At 40.9% G+C, this 21290-nt stretch overlaps 1 protein-coding gene across 2 annotated transcripts; it reads left to right on the top strand.

Annotated features, from left to right (window-relative positions):
- The first annotated feature begins 3781 nt into the window (after positions 1 to 3781).
- Positions 3782 to 16631, top strand: txnrd3 (thioredoxin reductase 3). Of its 2 annotated transcripts, none has more exons than XM_083971585.1 (16): positions 3782 to 4161; positions 4926 to 4986; positions 5855 to 5964; positions 6973 to 7074; positions 7322 to 7394; positions 7499 to 7618; positions 7720 to 7862; positions 8304 to 8419; positions 9849 to 10074; positions 10211 to 10303; positions 11171 to 11247; positions 12195 to 12351; positions 12500 to 12607; positions 13327 to 13422; positions 13527 to 13661; positions 15390 to 16631. In XM_083971585.1, the coding sequence occupies exons 1-16, from the start codon at positions 4045 to 4047 to the stop codon at positions 15450 to 15452; spliced, it is 1797 nt and encodes a 598-aa protein (XP_083827711.1). In that variant the 5' UTR covers positions 3782 to 4044; the 3' UTR covers positions 15453 to 16631. The 2 variants fall into 2 exon arrangements, with proteins under 2 accessions (XP_083827711.1, XP_083827712.1); XM_083971586.1 differs by lacking the exon at positions 3782 to 4161 and adding an exon at positions 4332 to 4390.
- The last annotated feature ends 4659 nt before the right edge of the window (positions 16632 to 21290 follow it).

Raw genomic sequence — 21290 nt, 5'->3', positions numbered from 1 at the left:
CAGCAAAGAAACAAGACATAGCCTAGGCTACTACATTTCTTTTGACTGAAAGCATATGGCCAAAGGTGACGTCTTCAAATGTTTCAATCAACAGTCCAAAACTCAAAGACATTAATGTTCTATGAGATGTGGCATGAAGAGCCACGGCCTATAAGCTTTATCTTTGGTCTGTAGCCTATTGTTTTTGGATATGGGATAGTGAAGGATCCTCATTGAGCTCATAAAGACCAAACCTTCCACCAAGTTGTTGGTCCTAGAAACTAAAGGCAACAGGCAGGGTCATTTCTGTATACTTTCGATTACTTTATAATGAGTGTGTTCCTGTTGCATCGCCTTCCCCCTCCTTAACACATAGGACATGTGGGGCATGCAGGATAACTTCAGGACTGTAGGGGTTGTCAGGTTGAAAAAACAGGAAAGCTGATATTCGTGTTCGTTTATTCCAAGAGAGGACAAACAACGACGTTCCGGTCAACTATTTATTAAATTGGATCATCAAAGAAATCAGATACAAACAACTCTCCTGTTCAGGAAATCGCAGTCTGCAAGCAGTTAGCTGCAACCACCATCCCAAGAGAGGGAGAATTCTCTGTCATCTTTGTCATCAAGACAAAAACGTTACATAGCCTACATTTTAATAATTCGCACTATGTGTGTGTAATTAACTCTTATTGGTCAGAAACAGGTGGGGAGTGGCTGTGGTTTAAACTCAACCCTCCCTTCGTTGGTGCCCTCTGGCTGGCACATGTTGGTCCCATCTTCAGCACATGGACCTCCGGATCTGAAACACAACAAAATCCTCCCTACACTGACATAACTTTCCATCCCAGGTGTCTGGGGGTCCAAGGCAGATAAGAGAGGTCATTAAAACTTCTTCCTCACAATGCTGCATTCAGCAGGCCACCGGCCTCTCCTCCCTACGGCCTTGGAAATGTCCTGCCTTCACTGTGGCTCTGTGTGCCCTCAGCTTACCTCTGAATGATCAAACAGGTACAATTTATTGCAGTATGAATCAGGCTCAACACAAATCTATATGGTTTGCTTACAAGTTTCAGCTGTCTTTAAGCTCAATGGGTTAGTCAAAAATATAAGGCACAACAGGTTAGTTAAAACACAAGGCTAACTCTACTACTACTTAAAGTGAATGCATAAACAGGTACATAAATCCTTCTATGTGTCCTGCTCCTATCTCTCCATATGTTAACAACAACAGGACACAACAGGTCAGATTCAGCTAAAAACAACTTACATAAGGCAAATGTTTCACACCACACAGGATTAATTTGTTTAATTGGGTAAAACGAGTAAGTGCTCAATCTAATAAAAAATCATCAGTGAGATATATTCAGTGTTGATCAGTAATGTCAAAGTGGAGAATATATGTTCAGTGTTAGTTCTGATGAGGTGTCTGTGTCCAGTTTTGCAGTCTCCAGTAGAGACACAGGTTCAGCCTTATCTCATCAGTCAGTGAGACAATGGCGCTCTGTTTTATTTGTTAGTCAGTAAGGCACAATATCAAACTCAGTTAGTAAAAGGCAAACATTCAGTGTTCAGATAGTTTTCACCCTAACAGGGTCCATCCTGTTTTCACCCTCTTTGACCTTTCTCATCCTCCTTTTTTCCACTATTTTGTCTATATTTTCTTGTCTGTAACTCACACACCAAATAAACAACAAGCTAAAAGCAGACTGTGAAATATACAAATATGGCCAGTCAAATGTTAAAGGGAAAAATGGGTGCTTTTGCATTTCCTCAGAAGCCACAACACTGTCTCCAATTACAGCCATAATATGGAGAACAAGATTGTGATTTCCACTGAAACAGCTGAAGTCAGCTGTACTATCTGCCAGACACAATAACTTTGGCCAACAATCAAAGGCAAACAAACAACAAAAGATTGTTTCACTCCACCCTGCTTGTCCTTTTGCCTGGAACTTAGTTTTCCCCATTTCCCTAAAGATTTTTTTATATATATATAATTTTGTATTCCTGGGAAGGGATTTACATCTGTTACTTTAACTCACACCCACACTGCATCCTTGGTGCTTCCACCCAGTGGTGATGTGTGGAAATACAGCACAAAATGCAGTACAGTACTTCTACTTCTTATCATACAATGTTTTCATTCCTTGTTTCACTATTTGGAAGGCAACAATGTTGTCCTAACTGTTTACGGTTTTGCAAAAATGAAATGGCCTTCATGGGCTGCTGCTTTTGCACAGCCACCCACCACTACTGCTTCCACTACGGACTGTGTGGCTGCACAGGCCAAATCAGCAGGACAAGCAATGATAAGTAATATCCTGTTTAATTTTGGGACACCAGCATACTCACCACTTTCCCTCCAATCAGCATTTCACAAGCATACTTGTTTCTCTCGTTTTTGGCAAGTCAAGTCAAGTGCTAATAGCATGGAGCATAGCTACAACTAAAGAATTTTTTTTCTATATGATTTTTCCCATCTAGTTTGGTGTCTCCCATCTACTCTTCTTGGCTATGTGCAGCATGATACTTGTTCAGATCTGTAGAGCAGAGAAATTTTGAACTCGATCAAATAGCCTATAGATGATATAAAATATGAGGTATAGCAAAAAAATATATGTTGTATATTTAGGTACAAGCCTGTACCAGAATACACTTGAGCAATGAACTTTAGAAAGTGCTGTGTATAGATATAATACATAGGACTATCTTTAATTGATATTTAGTAGTTAGCTTTTTTCGTTTTAATTTTGTTATTTAGCTCTTACTTTGGGACTGTAAGTCTGCCAATAGCAGCACACTAGTGATCAATACTTTACTTTAATAGCAACTTTTGACCTTTGCTATTAATGTTAAAGTTGGTAATAAAATAAAATACATTTCCTTTACCATTTTACATTGGACATTTAATAAACTAAGAGTGAATATGTTGGCACATCTTATTAAATATTCTTGTTACACCCCCAGCCCAGGTTTAAAAATCATTTGTTCGTCTTCTACCCTCTCCAGTTTTTGACATTTTAAGTCAGCTGTTTTTCTGTTGGCTGATGTTGCTGAATTTGCATCATATCACTTGCAATGTTAATATTCAATATTTTATAAAGTTGGCTTTTCTGCCCCTTTTATGGGCCTTTTTTATTCCCCTAATCTTATTTGTGCTTGTTTGTGCTTGTTCATGCTTCTTTATGTCCTCCTCTGTGGAAGTAGGCTATAGGCCACATTTACAACTATGCGTAAGCACAGTGCATCCGTGCAATAACGCCCTTCATATCTTTATGAATAGAAGTATGCTGCACCTGTTACTTGTCATTGCTAACTTCCACCGGCAGATGGCGCCAAATAACAAACATTTTTCAAGTCAAGACAACACAGAGAGACAGAAATCTAAATCTCTAATCTGCCACATATCAGTTATCGATTTCAAATAATGTGCCTTTCCGTATTCAACACGGATGTATTATGTCGATAAATATATCTTTAATTCTTTTAACTTTTATCACTCAGCTTTAGCTGTCTTCCAGAGGTGCCTGTAGGCCCCCTCGCCTGAGCCCACTTTAAATGAGGTCTTTATTTTTGTGTTAACTAGCGTTTAACTCGGAAATCATTTGATTTTAATAAAGATATTCGGGCGAGTAATAGTTTCGTGCCCATACGGCATGTAAAATCGGCAACCCTCTGTGACGTCTTCTGGGTGGGCGTGTTTTCAAGCACAAGGCTGAGCGTGTGGGCGGAGCCATTCCCGCGGACTATCAGTTACTACGTGGTGGGCGGTGAACGCGGTGACGCAGATCGAGCGCACCCAAGAAATAATAAAAAGACGTTTGGCGCCGGTACCGCTGACAGCAGAGGAAGAGAGGAGCCAGGCAGACGACAGCCAGACACACACACTGCTGTTGGGCGGCTTTCTAGTAATTTCCCTCTTGGAGCAAGGAACGAGAGATATCCGTATATTTAGGAAGAGGGAATCGCAGCGTAGCAGTAACTCAGTTTTCCCTCTCGCTCTAGTCGGCCATCTAACCGAAGCTTGCCCCGCGCAGGCAGGCAGACGGAAATACCTCGAAAATGCCTCCTATCGAAAACGACACCGGGAAGAGTGAACTCAGATGTCGGATACAGCAGCTTATTGATACCAACCAAGTGGTGGTTTTCAGCAAAAGCTACTGTCCGTTCTGTCTCAAGGTAAAGTGGTGGTGGTGGTGGTGGTGGGGGAGGAGGGGGTGATGGTAGGGGGAGGCAGGACCTCGCTCGCGCCGGTCGGAAACTTCCATTTTCTCCCGCGAACTACACGGGCTCGGTCTAATTGCTGGCTCGTCCTGTGCCTGCTATGTTAATGTTAATGTAGCCGGCAATTTGGGGGGTGGGTGGGGGGGTTGTTCGTCTTTTTGGATGCAAAGTTGATTAGCACAAAGTTGGTAAAACTACACAACGACGTCTAAAGTGGTATCGTTTGATAACTATGTGATTATTCGTTGGGTAACGTTAGAGCAGCAGGTTGGTTAGTGACAGTCACTAGTGTGTAGTCGCGTAATAGAAGTTGCATAATTTATAGCTTATAAGTTAGCTAGCTGTAAGTTAACACCTAAACCGTCTTTGTTCATACAGCTATTTCCTCTATAGAAACAATGTGCCACAACTTGTTCAACTGTAGGGCACACTTAATTAGTAAAGTCCCACTTTTGTTTTGTAGTATCAAAATCCTGTCGTCCTACATAACCCGGGTTTTAGGAGTGTTGGCCAACACTTGACATAGGATTGTACACAACTAGACTAAAACTCACACACACACATTGAAAAGCTGGGAGTATATCTGCCAACAAAGTTTGTCATTGTGTTATCAGATGAAGTCCTGCTATTGATGTCTTGGCGTGTATTGTTCACATTGAGAACTTGTGCCCCATGGCAGAGGGAAATAATACATCATCCTGTATAATGTGTCTTCACAGGTGAAAGAGCTGTTCACAGAGCTGAAAATCGAGTGTAACGTGGTGGAGCTGGACCTCATAGGTAAGATGTGATGAGGTTTACACCCAGAAAACTTGCAAGGTTGACTTTCGCCCTATTTGAAGCAAATTAAATGAATGTGTTACCAAAGTCTGTCCTGTAATTGTAAGCAGTTGCATTTATTTCATTTTGGACTTTTCATTGTGCGATGCAATATATGTGATTATGTGTCGATCAGGTTTCTGCCTATATATTTAAATATTGCCCCCCATGGTTAATGCTAATGGGAGGGGGGGCTGTTTTCCCCCAAAACTCTGCTGTGGTCTTCATTTGCAGCAGCATAAAACATGCTGAGTCACTCACTGACGATATCTTGGCCTCATGCCATATGACAGTACTTCGACCTCTCTGCTCTGTCTTGTCGAGTTTATGCAGTTACAGTCTCAGCTGTTATGTTAAAGGTAGAACATAAACATCGATAATACTCTGAACAGTGGGATAAATTCAATGAGAATCCTAAGAGATGGTTTGCTAGACACCTTTCCTGTCTTAATCAGTAGGCATATTGAACTATGTTTAGCATGTCAACCACTTTGTGTTATCAGTTGGCTCTAATTAGAGATGCAGACCCAGCTACGAGTTAAACTTACTTCAACCTGCTTTTACTTATTAAAAGTGGCACAATAAAACACTCAAAGATTTGCCATTACAGAAAAAAGACTTGGTGAAGCTATGGTGGAGTGTGCTGCCTCTTTATCTGTAGTTTTACATATACTTTGTGTATTCTGGTATAAGTTGATAAGATCTGCAACAAACACAGTGCAGAATGAATGCAAATAATACCACATGAAAAGCAGAACTGGGGAGGAAAGAGTGTCTTTCACACCATTTGCATTAACTTGGATGTAAACACGTTTACTCTTCTGTCCAGAGGATGGAACCAACTACCAGGAGATGCTGCTCGAGATGACCGGACAAAAAACAGTTCCTAATGTCTTTATCAATAAGACACACGTTGGTGGCTGTGACAAAACAATGCAGGTAAGAATGTGTCTGTTATTATACATCTCGTCTTGTGTTTCTCTGACTCCGTCCTTTTGTAACACAGCAATGTAACTTGCACATTCCCTTAATGCAGCATTGCTTTGAAATGTTACACAATTAAGTGACTTGTTAAGACTCCAGAAGCTGTGTCCAAACAAAGCTGTTTGGCTTAAATGGTGAGAGGCTCAATCCACTAGTTTTCTGTTTGCATGAAAAGGACATAAGTGCACAGACGTGTTTTTCAATAAGAGAATGGATAGACCCTTTGTCATAATATATACACCACAAACATTTTACATGTGCCAAGAGCTCATGCCAGTGAGCGATGCATATCGGCAAAACATAATAATCAGGTTTCAGATCAGGTTGTGCATTCCTAGTAGGGCAACAAGTCATGGTTATCCTGTTTTTGTTGTTTTGTTTTTTTTCCCCACACAATTAATCCAAGTAAGTTATTGTATTCATTTTGCTCGGTTGCCCGCCTAATAGTCCAAAATCAAAAGATATAGCTTGAATGAATAAACTTAATGCAGTGTTACTTTTTTTACAGCTTCTTCTCAGATACGTTGGAATGACATTTCTTTATCCAGCTCTTTGCTGTCCTCCCAGTTTATAAATCTGAAATGCAAACACAAGTCTGCCTTTTAGGCTGGCTTGTCCTTTGAGTTGAGCTGGGTGTACCGTGTTTTTTGTCATTCTAATGGTCGGATATTGTTGCGCAAGAAAGCAGGTCACGCAAGACTAACAGTTACAACTTCCACGAAACAAAATCCATGGACTGTAAAGGGTGTATAATAGACAGGATTAATGGATATGGATTTGTTCAATTAAAGATTGATTTGAATCTGAAAAAAAAAATCTTTTACTCAGCCCAACTGTTATGAGAAAACCCACAAAAGACTTAAGTTATTTTACAGTTTCTTACTATATTTGAAGTTGGCTGAGTATATTGTAAGTATATTCATAAGTGCTGTATTGCTCAGTTTGTGTTCATGTTTCCGTCAGGCTCACAAAGACGGCAGTCTGCAGCAGCTGCTGAGTAGTGAATCCTACGACTACGACCTGATCGTCATCGGAGGAGGATCCGGAGGCCTTGCCAGCTCAAAGGTGAGAAAAGTTGAAGCACATCCAGTCAAGTGTCGCCTGTTAAAACCTTTATTGTCTTGCCTGTTGCTCTATTGTGCAATTTTTACGGTCTGCATTATATCAGAGAATCAGATTGAAACCAAAGTTTATGTTGTAATGAGTATCCACCGTTGTGTTAAGCCATTTCCACTTACCACTTGCAACGGTATTGCAGAAATATTGGCAAATATACATGACAGTGCACTAACACTGGCTCTGTTGACAACAGGAAGCTGCTTTGTTGGGGAAGAAGGTCATGGTCCTGGACTATGTTGTGCCCACACCAAAAGGAACCACCTGGGGTAAGATACTTCGACCTAAGTCAGATGCATGTAAAAAGTATTCATCTTAGTCCACGTTGGCTGCTGACTGACCCTTTTCATGTGTTTTTTGTTGTGGTGATCAGGTCTCGGTGGAACTTGTGTGAATGTCGGCTGCATTCCCAAGAAGCTGATGCACCAGACGGCCATGTTGGGCACGTCCCTGCAGGACGCACGCAAATACGGCTGGGAGTTTGACGAGACAGGTGAGGGCACAGCGCCGATCCGGTGGGGCGCCAGGGGTGGCCATCTTGCTGCGGTAAAGTCGAGCTTGATTCCACTGATTGTCGTCTCCATCTGTCCACAGTGAAACACAACTGGGAGACGATGAAGACGGCGGTGAACAACTACATCGGCTCATTAAACTGGGGCTACAGGGTGGCACTGAGGGACAAGCAGGTCAACTATGTCAACGCCTATGCAGAGTTCATTGAACCTCACAAGATAAAGGTAACGGAGTACTTTTGGAGGAACTGTGCGTGTGCGTGTGTTTGTGTGTACAGATCTTTAACTGGCATTTCTGGTTTGGTTTGGTTCGACTTCACTGGTTTTCCCATAACCACAAAGCGTGGTTTCTCCTATTTACATAGCTGGCTAAATACGGGCCACGCTATCAAACCAATGATCTCATGAGAGATCTTGATCAACTCTTCTGAAATGGTGTCAGGCCTGTTGTGGTGTCTTGTTTTTGTTTGGTTGTCTTCAACCAAGAAAACATTGAAAACAAAGCCTCCCTTACCAACTTCCTTTTTGGCTTTATTGCTGTGTTTGTTTTTTCTATTTGACTAAGAATACTTGAGAAGAACAAGCTGCACCCAAAGCAAAACACAATGATCCTGATTCCTGCACATCATCAATGTCTTGAGAGCCTCTGCTTGTGTTTTCTGACAGGCGACAAACAAACGAGGGAAAGAGACCTTTTACACCGCAGCGAAGTTCGTCTTGGCCACAGGCGAGAGGCCGCGCTACCTGGGCATTCCTGGAGACAAGGAGTACTGCATCACCAGGTGAGCATGATGCCAGGTGCACAGTGGATCTGACATCATCAGTCACCTCTCTGATAACATGCTGTGTTACTGGAAGCCCCATCTAGAGTTCATTTGTTTCACCAGGGTTTGGATTAGGGCTGCAACAACGAATAGATAAAAATCTATTATTAAAAGCGTTGGCAACGAATTTCATTACCGATTAGTTGTGTCACGCGATTAATGTCACTCACTATGTGGCGGAGCTGTTTACTTCATGTTGAGCGGAGCGTTAAGAGTGTAGGGACGAGTAGCAGCAGCGTGAGGCAGTGATGCAACATGACGGATGCAAACTGCCGTTAAACACCACAGAAGAAGAGTGGAGAGCCGATATTTTAAAACATTGACCCGAGGCGGAGAAAATGTTTTGGCCAAAATCTTTTAAGTGTGAGAGCATTTCACTAACGGCCGTTAGTCCAAGACGACCAGAGGCCGATACACAGTCACGTTTTGTTTTTTGTTTTTTTTTAGAAATACCTGACAGTTGTGTTCATCTGTAATCTACCTGTTGACCAAAAGCTACTCGTGATTGTTTAGTAGGCTAATGCTCACAGAGGTCTATGAACCAGCCTTTATATAGACGTCTGACGCGGCCCGACTTAATTCTCGGTCCGAACCTGTGCAACCAGTTGGGTTGGTCGGACTCGCACCTGACCGGCCTGTTGAGAACTCGCATGTCGGAGCCCATACAGACCCATGAACATCTGGGAGCTCATAAGAACAGACAAGCAGCCCACTGCAGTAGACAGGCACGGGTGTGTGCGTGTGAATGAGACAACCTACAGTAACCATGTTGAAACAATTCATGTTAACAGTGTTTAGTCCATGGCCTGTTGTTAAAGCTATTTGACATGAACGTTTAGTTGTTTTTTTCTTTAGCCTAATTATTCTTAATAATTTATTACTTTGATGTTCAAGCAGCAACCTGTCATTTATTTGTACACTTTTCTGCACCGTCAATTTGAAATAATGTTCTGTTTTTGAATGAAGAGACGGAAATTAAAAATCCTAGTTTAGATTCAGCAGATGTATGATCTGTGAAAACACAAACACATCCTTTAATGATCTGTACTCGTGTGTGCTCCGCAGGTGGCCGTGCCTCAGGGCGTCCATTAGCCTCCCATGTCTTAATGTTATGTGAGATTATCCTCAGGTGTTTTTATGTGATTGTGGGGCTGTTTTGGCAACCAACAGTCTCATGCTGCTAGGTTATGTGGTAGTGTGACGTAAGACGCAGCCCCAGGCCCTGCACCTCTGTGTGGACACTGGACAGTGTTATTTTTGTGTCCGAAATCATTTTGTATATTCCAAGCATGTACAGTGAAGACAAAATAAACCCGAAACCTTCTGCCTCGGCTTCCTGTTTTCCCTGCTACGTTTGACACCTTCTGTGCTTCTGTTTTTCTCAAAGTGACGACCTCTTCTCGTTGCCTCACTGCCCGGGGAAGACCCTGGTGATCGGGGCGTCGTACGTGGCTCTGGAGTGCGGCGGCTTCCTGGCCGGCTTGGGTCTGGATGTCACCGTCATGGTCCGGTCCATTCTGCTGAGGGGTTTCGACCAGGACATGGCCAATCGGGCCGGAGAGCACATGGAGGAGCATGGTGTCAAGTTCCTCCGCAAATATGTTCCAGTGAAGGTGAGCGTTGACTTTACAGACAGACAGGATGGATGTAAGACTTTAACCAGTGTAACCAGATCTATTCTCTTCCCCATATTGCATCATAAAACTTATCTTTCGTTTTCCCTCTGCTTCACCTGCGTGTGTGTGACAGATAGAGGAGCTGGAAGCAGGCACTCCTGGCAGGCTGAAGGTGACAGCCAAGTCCACAGAAGGCGATGAGATCATCGAGGGAGAATACAACACTGTACGTACTGATTGATCACTTCCTCCCTCCCTTTACTCCCATCTATTACTGTTGCAGTAGAAAACCTTGTCGGCTATTTGTGATGTTTCAGAGTATTAAAATTACAAAATAAAATGTATCACTAAATTAATTAAACTTTATCGACAAGCTAATAATATGAATTCACTAAAGAAATTATTAAAACTCATAACTATGAAATGTCATTTAGATTATTTTTCATTTAGGCCATTTGACTTTATTTTCTTGAGCATCAACGCCACTAAAGTAATTCATAATCATCCAGCTGAACAAAAACTGAACATCTTTAGCTAATGCTGCTAATTCAGTCTAGCTCACTAGAGAGAACAGCTTGTGATTCCTGATTATTACTCTGCAACAATGTACAGAGACAGTGTTGGCTAGCTCCTCTTAGTTCAAGTCAAATAAATAGACGGGGATAAATTATCTTCCATGTACTGTGTTGATACATAGCAGCTACTCTACACAGTTGAGTCAGAATTAGTTTGACATTATTTCTCTAGCTAACAGATTTGGTTGAGCTTGCTTCCTTATTTTTATTTTTTACATTATCTGTAAATCAGATTTTTATTATCTGATATTTCAAATATCATGTTTTAAGTCAAAACTTCAAAATCAGAGTTTGATGAGAATTTTTTTTAAAAAAGGAAAGAAATATGCTATGTTGTGATTTTCAGCTGTCATCACACAGACCAGGGTTGAAGAAATGGTCAAGTTAGATAAATAACAAACACATTTATTATCGTCTTTAGGTTTGATATTTCTGTTCTTTTGCACAGGAAGCACCAGCAACTTCACTAACAGTGGATTTTTTTTTAAAACTAAAAAGGCTGTTTCCTTCTTCTTTAGGTGTTGATAGCAGTCGGCCGAGATGCGTGCACAGACAAGATCGGTCTGGACAAGACCGGTGTCAAAGTCAACCCCAAGTAAGTTTCATAACTCAATTTACATTTTTTCTTCCTGCCTATTACATCCACGCCTTTTGCATATGGCGGCCTGTGCCTTTAAGACTCCGGTACAGTCATGGTGATTCAGCAGTTATTGCCGTCTCATGGCTCTCTGCAGGGGGGGGCTGTGAGCACGCTTTGGGATTTGATCAGGGGAGAGGAGGGGTGTCTCGTTAGTACAATAACAAAGCCCTTGTATAGTGTATCAGCAGGTTATTCATGGAGAATAAATTATCTTAATAAGATCTTCACACGTTACTATGTGACTTAATGTGACTCTTAAATGCACTTCCTTTTGTGCCTTTTTCTGGTTATGTATGATTTCAGAGTTTTGTTTGAAAACTTAAGATGTAAAGCTAAAATATTCTCACAGATTAATTTGTGTTGCAGTCGGTTATTTGTTTATTTAATATTACAGGTGCTTTGAATCTGGCCTTTCTCAGAGGTTTTGGTCTTTTCCACTATTTTGTGAATGACTGAATAGTTCAGCCTATGAGGCCGATGGGGATTAAGACAGCATGAGGCCAGCTTAAAAGAGCACTCTGAGTCATATGCCCCAGTCTTATGACCATAGTAGTATTCAGATGAAGCGAACACACGGCCTCGGGGCTCCTGGGTTCACGGGCCAATCAGCAGGTTGATTTGTGTCTCCTGCTGCACAGAGAACAAATGGAAGCGTGGCCTGTGAAAGTCCTGCTACAGCCACGTGTCTCCATGCTGCACAACATTACCTTAGACCCACTTAATATGATCTCTGCCTTGTGATGGGCAGACAGTCCTCTGTTGCTGCCGATCCTTTGGCCAAATATGTGTTTACCTATTCTTGTTTGTTTTACTATGTTTGCATATTTCACGTGGTCAGAATGATAAAATATTGGTTATTTTCCGTGTACTGAGGCTGAGCGTTTCTCTGTGCTGACCTCTAGGAATGGAAAAATCCCAGTGAACGACGAAGAGCAGACCAACGTGCCCCACATCTACGCCATCGGAGATATTCTGGAAGACAAGTGGGAGCTCACACCCGTCGCCATCCAGGCCGGCAAGCTGCTGGCACGACGCCTCTACGGGGGATCAACGCTCAAGGTGCACCAGCATCACCAGACACTTCTGCCGTAGACCTATCGAAACCTTCCACTGTTTAATTAATCACTTGGATATTGTACCATGTGACAGCAAGAGGCTTCATTTTCCCCGACAACAATCGGTAATTAATTGTCTGTGCTCTGTGCAGTGCGACTACATCAACGTTCCCACAACTGTTTTCACCCCGCTGGAGTACGGCTCCTGTGGTCTGCCAGAGGAGAAAGCCGTTGAGCTCTACGGGCAGGACAACATCGAGGTAACACACACACACACCCACAGAGTCACCTGAATCATTTATTAGAGATCTGGTTTACCTCACAGTGAACCTTGTGATTGTCTGGACTAAAGTCTGGCCCTAAAACAAGAGTTCTGCTTTGTAATCTGGATTCCCAAAATCAGAGAAGACTTGTAATCCTCTTACATGAGTAGACTTGGCTCAAAACATATTTTTGAAACGTAATGTTCTTAAGAGTAAAAACTTGAGAAACTGCTTCTGTTGAAACAACATTCATTACAATTCTGGTTTAATTTTCCATTCAACTCTATCAGAAACTGCAGCACACTGGAGGTTTGAGAGGTGCAGATCTGCTGGTTCCTGATCTCTGCACACTTGTCATGTTAAACTTGTCATGTTAAACACTTTTTGTAGAAAAACAATAGGGGAAATACTTTAAGCAAAAACAAATACTTGCCTTGGAATTATGCAGATTGATGTTATGATATTTATCTATTTGATCTGATATGTGTTTTCTTTGATTAATTAAAAAGCTCATCCAGTTTGATCATCTGTGTATGTTTGAGACTGTTTGGCTGACACCTACCAGCCCAGATAGACTGTGACCTCAGATTTCTTTTAGCATGTCCTGCCTAAATAAAATCGCTTGTGCCGAGAGGAACAGGTGGATTTCATGTCTTATAAAATGTCTGTCTCACAGTCGTTGACCGTCACTTTGTCCCTCTGGTCTCTGTGTTCAGGTGTACCACAGTTTCTTCTGGCCTCTGGAGTTCACCGTGCCCAACAGGGACAACAACAAATGCTACTCCAAGATCATCTGCAATAAACTGGACAGTGTAAGGTTCTTTTACACTGTTTTTCTTTTAATGTAGACAGAAACAACCTGTCGGCTGAGCTCCTTGAATGTGCCACGTGAATGAAGGATCTTTTTGTTTTGCAGCTTCGAGTCGTTGGGTTCCACTACCTTGGCCCCAATGCAGGAGAGGTGACGCAAGGCTTCGGCGCAGCCATGAAATGTCGAGTCACCAAGGAGCAGCTGGACGGCACCATCGGCATCCACCCAACTTGTGCTGAGGTGAGAAGACAACATTAAACATATTATTAAAAGACAGTATATAACCTTTTTTCCCCCTTTTTTATTTATTTATTTATTTTACCTTCTGTAACTTAGTGGTTTGGTTCACTGTGGTCACTTTTTTCAAATTCGAGTTAGTGATCACATATGGCTCTGTGGTCAGTTAAAAAAATTGTTTTACAGTTTGACTCTGGACTGAATTTCTGGTTACAATAAGACCTTTTTGTTATTCCAAAACACATCAGAAAGATTTTGCCTCCTGGAAAAATTTAAGCTTTTCACGTTTTTCTCTTTAAATATTTATCAAAGTTTTTGTAATGAGATCCAAAGAAAAAAACCCTCAATGGCATAAAACCTCCAGTCCACACAGCCTCCACGTCACTGACAAACAGACTTCATAGAGACAAAAAATCCAAACATAGTAATCGATCGAGTCTTTTGAGCAACTTTAGTGCAACCAGGTCTGGAGCAGTCTGATGTTTCTTTATCAAACTGGGCTTAGTTCTTATCTAACGTTTCTCATTTTGTTTTTAACCAATGTTGCAACAGTGTTGTGTTGACTAACCGGTAATGAGACGGCAGGAAATTACAAAACACAGATAAAAATGCAGAACATACATGCTCAATACAGAGAGCTATGTTTGTTAATAGAGATGTTTCAAGCTGATTTAATGTAAAGCATCAACAGTAAAATCTAAAAAATGATGAAATCACTGCACATTAATGACATTTTTTTTAATCAATTTGGCTTTGCTAAGGGACTACAAAACCCATTCAGAAACACATCCATTATAATTTTTACACTTTAATTTATACCGTGATATGAATTTTAGGTCATACCGCCCAGCCCTAAGTTAGGCCAACCTTATCAGCATTACTAAGTCATGAAGTTTGTAATTGGTTAGTTTTCTGACTGTAGGAGTTTGGTAGATGAGAACAGCACTGGGAGTTTGTCGGTATTAAATCACCACAGAGGATGAAAGAAACAAGCAGATGAAGACCGACTGTAAACACAACACATGACATCAGTTGTTTACGGTGGTTTTTACCTGTGTCCATTAACACTGACCACCCTCAGTCCAGGTTTATTCCAGGTTTATACTAGGTTTTCACCCTGGGGTTTAAGTCTAATTCACACATAAAACACATTTGATCAGAGCACATTGAACAGGGCAGCCACAGCTTAAAGTATTAACATCTCTCTTTTCTGAGGTCTAAGTTTTATTTTTATCATCTTAGTAAAAGGCTCATTTATCTTTTTTTTTAGTTTGTTACAGATTTTAAGATGAATTAATATTTAAATGTTTTTTCTTTTGCTGTGGTGCATGGTGTGCATGAATTAGCTTAATTAATCTTAATAGCCTAAGATCTTAACATTATACATTCACTATGTTAATTAGGTTCTATGTTGTTAATTGCAGCACATTAAGAGGCTCAAGTGCCTCTTGTTTGATGTTTTCCATATTGGAATTTAAATTTTATAACAAACTTGCCCACATATCTTCACCTGTTGTTATTAAGGATGTTTACCACTCTGTAATATGGAGATTCAACTGGACATTTTATAGTTTCATCCTCACAATCGCAATGTTTCTCTCTTAAATATAAAAAAAGTCACTAGTCAAAAATGTTTGTTGTTCAGTCCCTGGCTGCCTAAAGAACTAGTTTGGTGTGTGTCCCTTAGAAAGTGTCTCTGCTTGACTTGTGTGTCTCCTTTTTGCTTTTTAGATCTTCACCACCTTGGATGTGAGCAAGAGCTCCGGTGGAGACATTAGCACAGCCGGCTGCTGAGGTTAAACCCTGCTCGTTTAGCGGGCTGCTCTTGTGTTAGACTCTCCTCCAGACCTCTGTCATCTCAGCTCCCACCCAGCCTTTAAGCTCAGCCTCACCTCCAGTCGCTCACTCTACAGGGCAGTTGTTTCTCAGGACAAACCGAACACCATATCCGGCGTCTGCATCAATAAAAGCACTTGTTGAGGCTCGCTGGGAGCTAAGAGGTGACTGGAACGAGTCCGAGCTGAGGACATGTCAGTGTCCAGCTCCGGCCTGGAGTAGTTTAACATGAGGGCAGCCTGCTGAACAGCGGGGTTACTCTGCTGATATTTCCACTGGGCTCCACCAGTGTGCTCTTCTCAGAGGAGTGCCAACTCACACGCTAATGTTCATGTGTGTGTGTTTGGGCTGTTTGTGACGTCCTGGCCCGTAACCCAAAATAATGAGGTGGGCAAGGATCGATGTCCCTCTGCAGAAGCACCTGATGGTGGTCCGTACCCTTCGTCCAACCCCCCCCCAACTTAAGACACTTGTCGTTCACTCCCCAGTGTGTACTCATGGTATACAAACTGAAAACGATCTAAAAGTAGAACAGATTTTGAATATGCGCACACGGGATTTGATTGGATGCACGGCTCTGAACTCTGCTCCCCCTTGTGATGGACATGTATTATTTAATCCGTGTGTATGTGTAGATAAAACGTCATCGTGTCTCTTCTGTTCATCATTCCTCTGACCAGGTGTGTAAGGTTATATCGAGATGTGTACATGTTGCCGTGTGGAGGCACCAGGGTTTCCCGCCTTGGAGAGACCCGTGTTTATTCTACCAAAGTGTTTAACATGACAAGTGTGCAGAGATCAGGAGCCAGCAGATCTGCACCTCTCAAACCTCCAGTGTGCTGCAGTTTCTGATAGAGTTGAATGGAAATTTTAAAACCAGAATTGTACTGAATGTTGTTTCAACAGAAGCAGTTTCTCAAGTTTGTACTCTTATTAATTTAATGCTTGTTTGTTTGCATCTTGCTGTTTGCCTCTGCATTATGTGTATGTAAAAGATATAATCAGTCTGCTAGAGGACAGTATACGGACTGCTGTCAGTGCGTGACATTGGTCATCTTTATGAATGACTTGTTCGCTGGTGTCAAACCACTGTAGATAACTTTCTCTAAGATGTAATAAAGGAAGAATTCACCATCAGTGTTGTCAGACCTGTTTACTTGTGATTACTGGTTTCAAACTTACCTACAGCTGAAAACTAAACAGACGTAGTAGTGTCGTTTCTACAGGGTAATTTCGCCCAAGCAACATTCTTAAAAAAAGGTCTTTATAATAACACATTGCCTTACACTGGTATTTAAAGTAGCAAAGAGGAAGAACCAGTCTGATATTTTGTTTCCAAATACAACATAATCCCTGTTATTAAGAACTAAGGAACACAATCTGAAAAGGTTATTGCACTTGTTACATCGAAGTGTTAAGGTCATCTAGTGAGTGTATAACAACACTGATAGATTGATTTACAACAGAAATGAGAACTACTGATTAATTCCGGTAAGAGTTTCTCATGTAAACAGACTTACTTTAAATTTTCAAATCAGCTCTGCAATGTTTTTCTGTGTAAAGCCCAATAACAGTGGAAAAAATATGAATTGTGTAAAACTTAGGAAACGCTTAAATCATCAGTTCTTCATGTTTGGTTTTGTATGCAAGAAATTATTTTTATTGTTCTAAAAATAAGTGCAACACCACTTTTACAAACGTGTCATTTTATTTCAAAATGTCACTTTTTTTTTAAAATAACATCACTTGTCACCATCTCCCCACCAAGCAGCCAATCACATGACCTTCACTTAGTCCGTCACAGCTTTATCACAAGCACAAAGATCATCTTTGGGGTCAATCTAGCTTGGAGACTTGGAGAGACATCTATAATCAAATGATACAGTGAATTACAACTTAAATGTATTTATTCAAATGGAAAATGTATCACACTGCAGCACAGTTTTGAATACTCAGGGGATGGGGCGGGGGAATATTGTTAGTGCTTGTTCATGCACGGACACAGTGGATCAAAATGGGGCGGCCTATTCTCGCCATCGACATCAGAGAGCAGCGGGGGAATAATAGCGTAATTTACCCGTGTGTGTGTCCGTGGGACTATTCAGCCTCCACAAGTGGCGGTCCTGATCAATAGCACCTGGGCTGGTGTGAAGCCTTTGTTGGGCTCAATCGGCTCACATCTGAAAACGGTGTCACCTGCACCGGCTGTCATGGCAACTGCAGCTTTGATGAGTTTCATTTGGCCGGTACCCATTTCATTGAGGACGGTCTGTCAGTGATATGAGATGATAACTGCTTCACTGGTATTTGTTATTCTGGTGAAGGAGACAAACAGGCCCGAGCTGACATGTGTCTGAACTCCTGTGACTGCTGCTGTGTTTAGCGCACCAACTCTGCCTCACCCTTCCTTTAGGAGTTGATCATCTACTAACTTTATGTAAGATCATTTCTATGACTCAGTAAGCATTTGCTTGTGACTCATGTGAATCAAATGTATACGCCTTCTATACGTTTCCAATTGGTTTCCCTATAGGTAAAACAATACTTCTACAGAGCAGAGCAGCAGGTATGAGATCACTGTCCCATGACACCCTCATTTGTACATCAGAGACTCTCATAACCTCAGTATTGTGTACTGGAATTAATTAAATCTGTGTTCTTCAATGCGTCAATTGTCAAATCAACAAACATATTTACAAATGAGGAGGAGCTGCATAAAAGTTTGTATCTCTTTATTGCCTTTGTGCATTTCTTTATAGTCATTTTGCTTTTCTTTGTGGTCATTTTGTCTTTTTTCTGGTTGTTTTGGTCATTATGCACCATTCACTTTGCATCTTTGTGCATATTTTTGCATCGTGACTGTTGTGTAGGATATATTTTTGGTTATTTTGTAGAAATTTCTCGTTCAACGGTTACTACATTTTCATTTGAGGATTTCATGGAAGTTGTTCTGTTTAGATTAGACAATGAATCAGATATATTTTATCAACATGAATCTAACAATGATGAAAATCTTGACAAGAACGCCGGAAAAATGTTTTAAGTGATTAATCACTATTTATTTTGTCAAGGCCAACCAGTGATGCAAAAGCCAAATCTATTTACTCATCCACCCAGTAACAAGGAAGTGATATTTGAGCAGGCACAAATAATAGACATGTTGTTCCTCTTTCTCTGTTATCTAATTTAAATCTGTTTGTTTCCCTGATCTGATCTGATCTGATCTGATCTGGCTGCCGAAAACTTCTATCAGATTACAAATAGAAACCCGAACCCTCACTGACACCGTGGCGTCTCACTATGACTCGCAGTTTTAAGCACACGCCTTATCTTCTCTGAACAGCACGAGCTTCCCTTTGAAACCCGTACTTACACAATCAAATCTCAATGTTGGGTCATAATGACTAGGAAATATTTCTCAATTGTTCTTGAGATAAATGATTAACCTAAATTCAGTCTATGATTTTCAATTATATCACTTAAGTGTCCTGAAGTGTTGTTTAACATAGTTATTGATTGATAGGTTTCTACTTGAGACATGCAATCAGGAGTGGTTCTACCGGGAAACATTTCTCTCATTTCCTGCATGAGGAAAGTGGGCGAGACTGGAGGTTCTCTCTGCTTTTTATCATCATGGGACAAGACAATGAAACACTAGTTACATTAATTACAAAATAAAACATATTTTTTTCATTTGAGATTCACATGAGTGGCTCCATAACATATTTGTCATTCATTATTTTGTGATACATTTACAATCTTTCAGTCCTCTAACATTTTGAGAATAAACAATGTCTTGATCATTATTGACAATTTATCACTTAATACAGAAATTCTTATAATACCAAATTAAATTTAACAGCACACCAGGAACAAGATCTGGGTATGTGGACAAGTGTGTCATCTAGTTAATGTGCATATAAATGTTCCTCAGCTACTTTGACTCAGTCATTGGTTGTTCTTTGCAAGGCTTTGCAGACTGTGCTGGTGCTGACAGTCAGTGGCCTTTAGATGGCAGCCCAATCTCACAAACTGCTGCATCCTGTTCTGGCCTTGAAGGTGCAAAGAGGACTTTTTTTGACTGAATTGTGATGAAAAGAATAGTTGTCCAGGTCAAGGTCATCCATGCAAGATGAATGGAATCAAAAAATTGGCTTTAGAGATGTAAACATAAAGACTGTTTTGGTTCCACAAATATATCCTCTCATGGATCAACACGTGTCAGTATCGATCTTTAAAGAAATGTTGTCTCTCGTCTCGTGTAAAAGGCTTCATATTACACAGACTTTATGGCTTTGTCACTAGTTCTCAAAATGTAAGGCAACAACTCACAGAAATATTAAAAACAGTTTTGCTCCGAGAAGTTACCACACCAACTTTTTTGGCAACTTAATGAGGTGAAATGTTTCAAGTTCTGTTTTTTTTTCTCCTTTTTTGTCTTTTCCCATTGCAGTGATAGACATTGCTGTAGTCTGCTCCACTTGTACATGATGTACCCTGTAAACCAGCATGCGCGCGCCTCCTCTTCTGCTGCAGAAAATGTGTTAGTAATGAATCGTTGAAGGGCAGTTTTTTCTACAAGAAGTGGAGGGCTTGCAGCGTATAGAGTATCTCTCCAGCTGGGAGTTGAGGCTTGGACCTGTGTCAGATGCACAGAGCGGGAACACAGCTCTGCTTTCAGTAGAATAGTTTCCTCATTTCACATACCATAAAACTGCTGAACAGAGGAAAAGGTTTAGGAAACTGTTCCGGTGTCCTCATGTAGCAACTATCCTGATCAGTCACTTTTACTTGATCTATATTGTTATAGATGTGTTTAGAGGTCTTTGTGTATTGTGACTCAAAGTCAAGTACAGTAATTTACCCCTAATTGTGTCAGTCATTGTCAGTTGACTGACACTCAACAGGGCGTCGAACTAAGGTGAGCTCAGCCAGGCCAGACAACTCTAAAGTAACTGAGAAGTTGGAACCCCAACTCAACTTCAGAGCATTCATGCTACATTACTAACTCGGAGGAGGAAAAAACATGAAGTTTGGTATATTGTGGTGGCTGCTGATATGAAAAATGTATGCAACAGCAATTTATTCTTATTTAAGAAGCAGATTAAGATGCGTGAAAACTTTGTCGAATAACTTTTGTTACAATTCCATTCTTACCAATAACGATGAGGGCCGCAATGCTTCATTGCAGTCACTGTCACTGTCACGGAAAATCTGAGCTCTGAGATGATACCCAAATTTCTGAATTTGATGCTATTCAATTTATTTTTCACAACTGCTCACTAGTTGCAAGTTTTCTTGTACGCAGCATCTAAAGAAATTGTAGCTTGCTGACTTGTATTGTGGGTAATGTACTGTAGGCACCAGGTTTTGACAAGTTAAACTGTCCATTATTGCTATGTAGTGTCGTGCTAAATCATAAATAAATAAGCAGGTAGAAAGTTTACCATGTTCACCATCTTACTTTAACATCATTATATGGTAATATTAGCTAACTATCAGTAAACACACTGGCCAGAAGGGGCAGAAGTGTTGACAAAATCTGGGCCTTAATGGCTACCACGACTGATAACAGAAATGCGTAAATAAACTAAAATAAAGCAGGCACAAAAGACAAGAAGAAGATTCTGTTTCACTGTAGGCACTGTTGTAGGAATAAAACGTTGCCAAATATCAATTCAACGCTGTCGTTTCACTCATAATTCAAATTTCGTTGAAATCAGTTATTGCAGCCATATTAAATCTCATTTTCTTTAGGAAAGTTGTGGCTCTCAAATCTGAACATGTTCTACCATG

Source organism: Trachurus trachurus (genome assembly GCF_905171665.1).
Source record: "Trachurus trachurus genome assembly, chromosome: 5".
In the NCBI taxonomy this organism is placed as follows: domain Eukaryota; kingdom Metazoa; phylum Chordata; class Actinopteri; order Carangiformes; family Carangidae; genus Trachurus; species Trachurus trachurus.
This window is presented reverse-complemented; position numbering and strand designations above follow the sequence as displayed.

Coding starts and splice junctions, on each gene's coding strand:
- txnrd3 (XM_083971585.1), top strand. CDS start 4,045: ATGCCTCCTATCGAAAACGACACCGGGAAGAGTGAACTCAGATGTCGG. Junction 4,162..4,925: donor ACTGTCCGTTCTGTCTCAAG/GTAAAGTGGTGG, acceptor GTGTCTTCACAG/GTGAAAGAGCTGTTCACAGA. Junction 10,304..11,170: donor TCGAGGGAGAATACAACACT/GTACGTACTGAT, acceptor CTTCTTCTTTAG/GTGTTGATAGCAGTCGGCCG.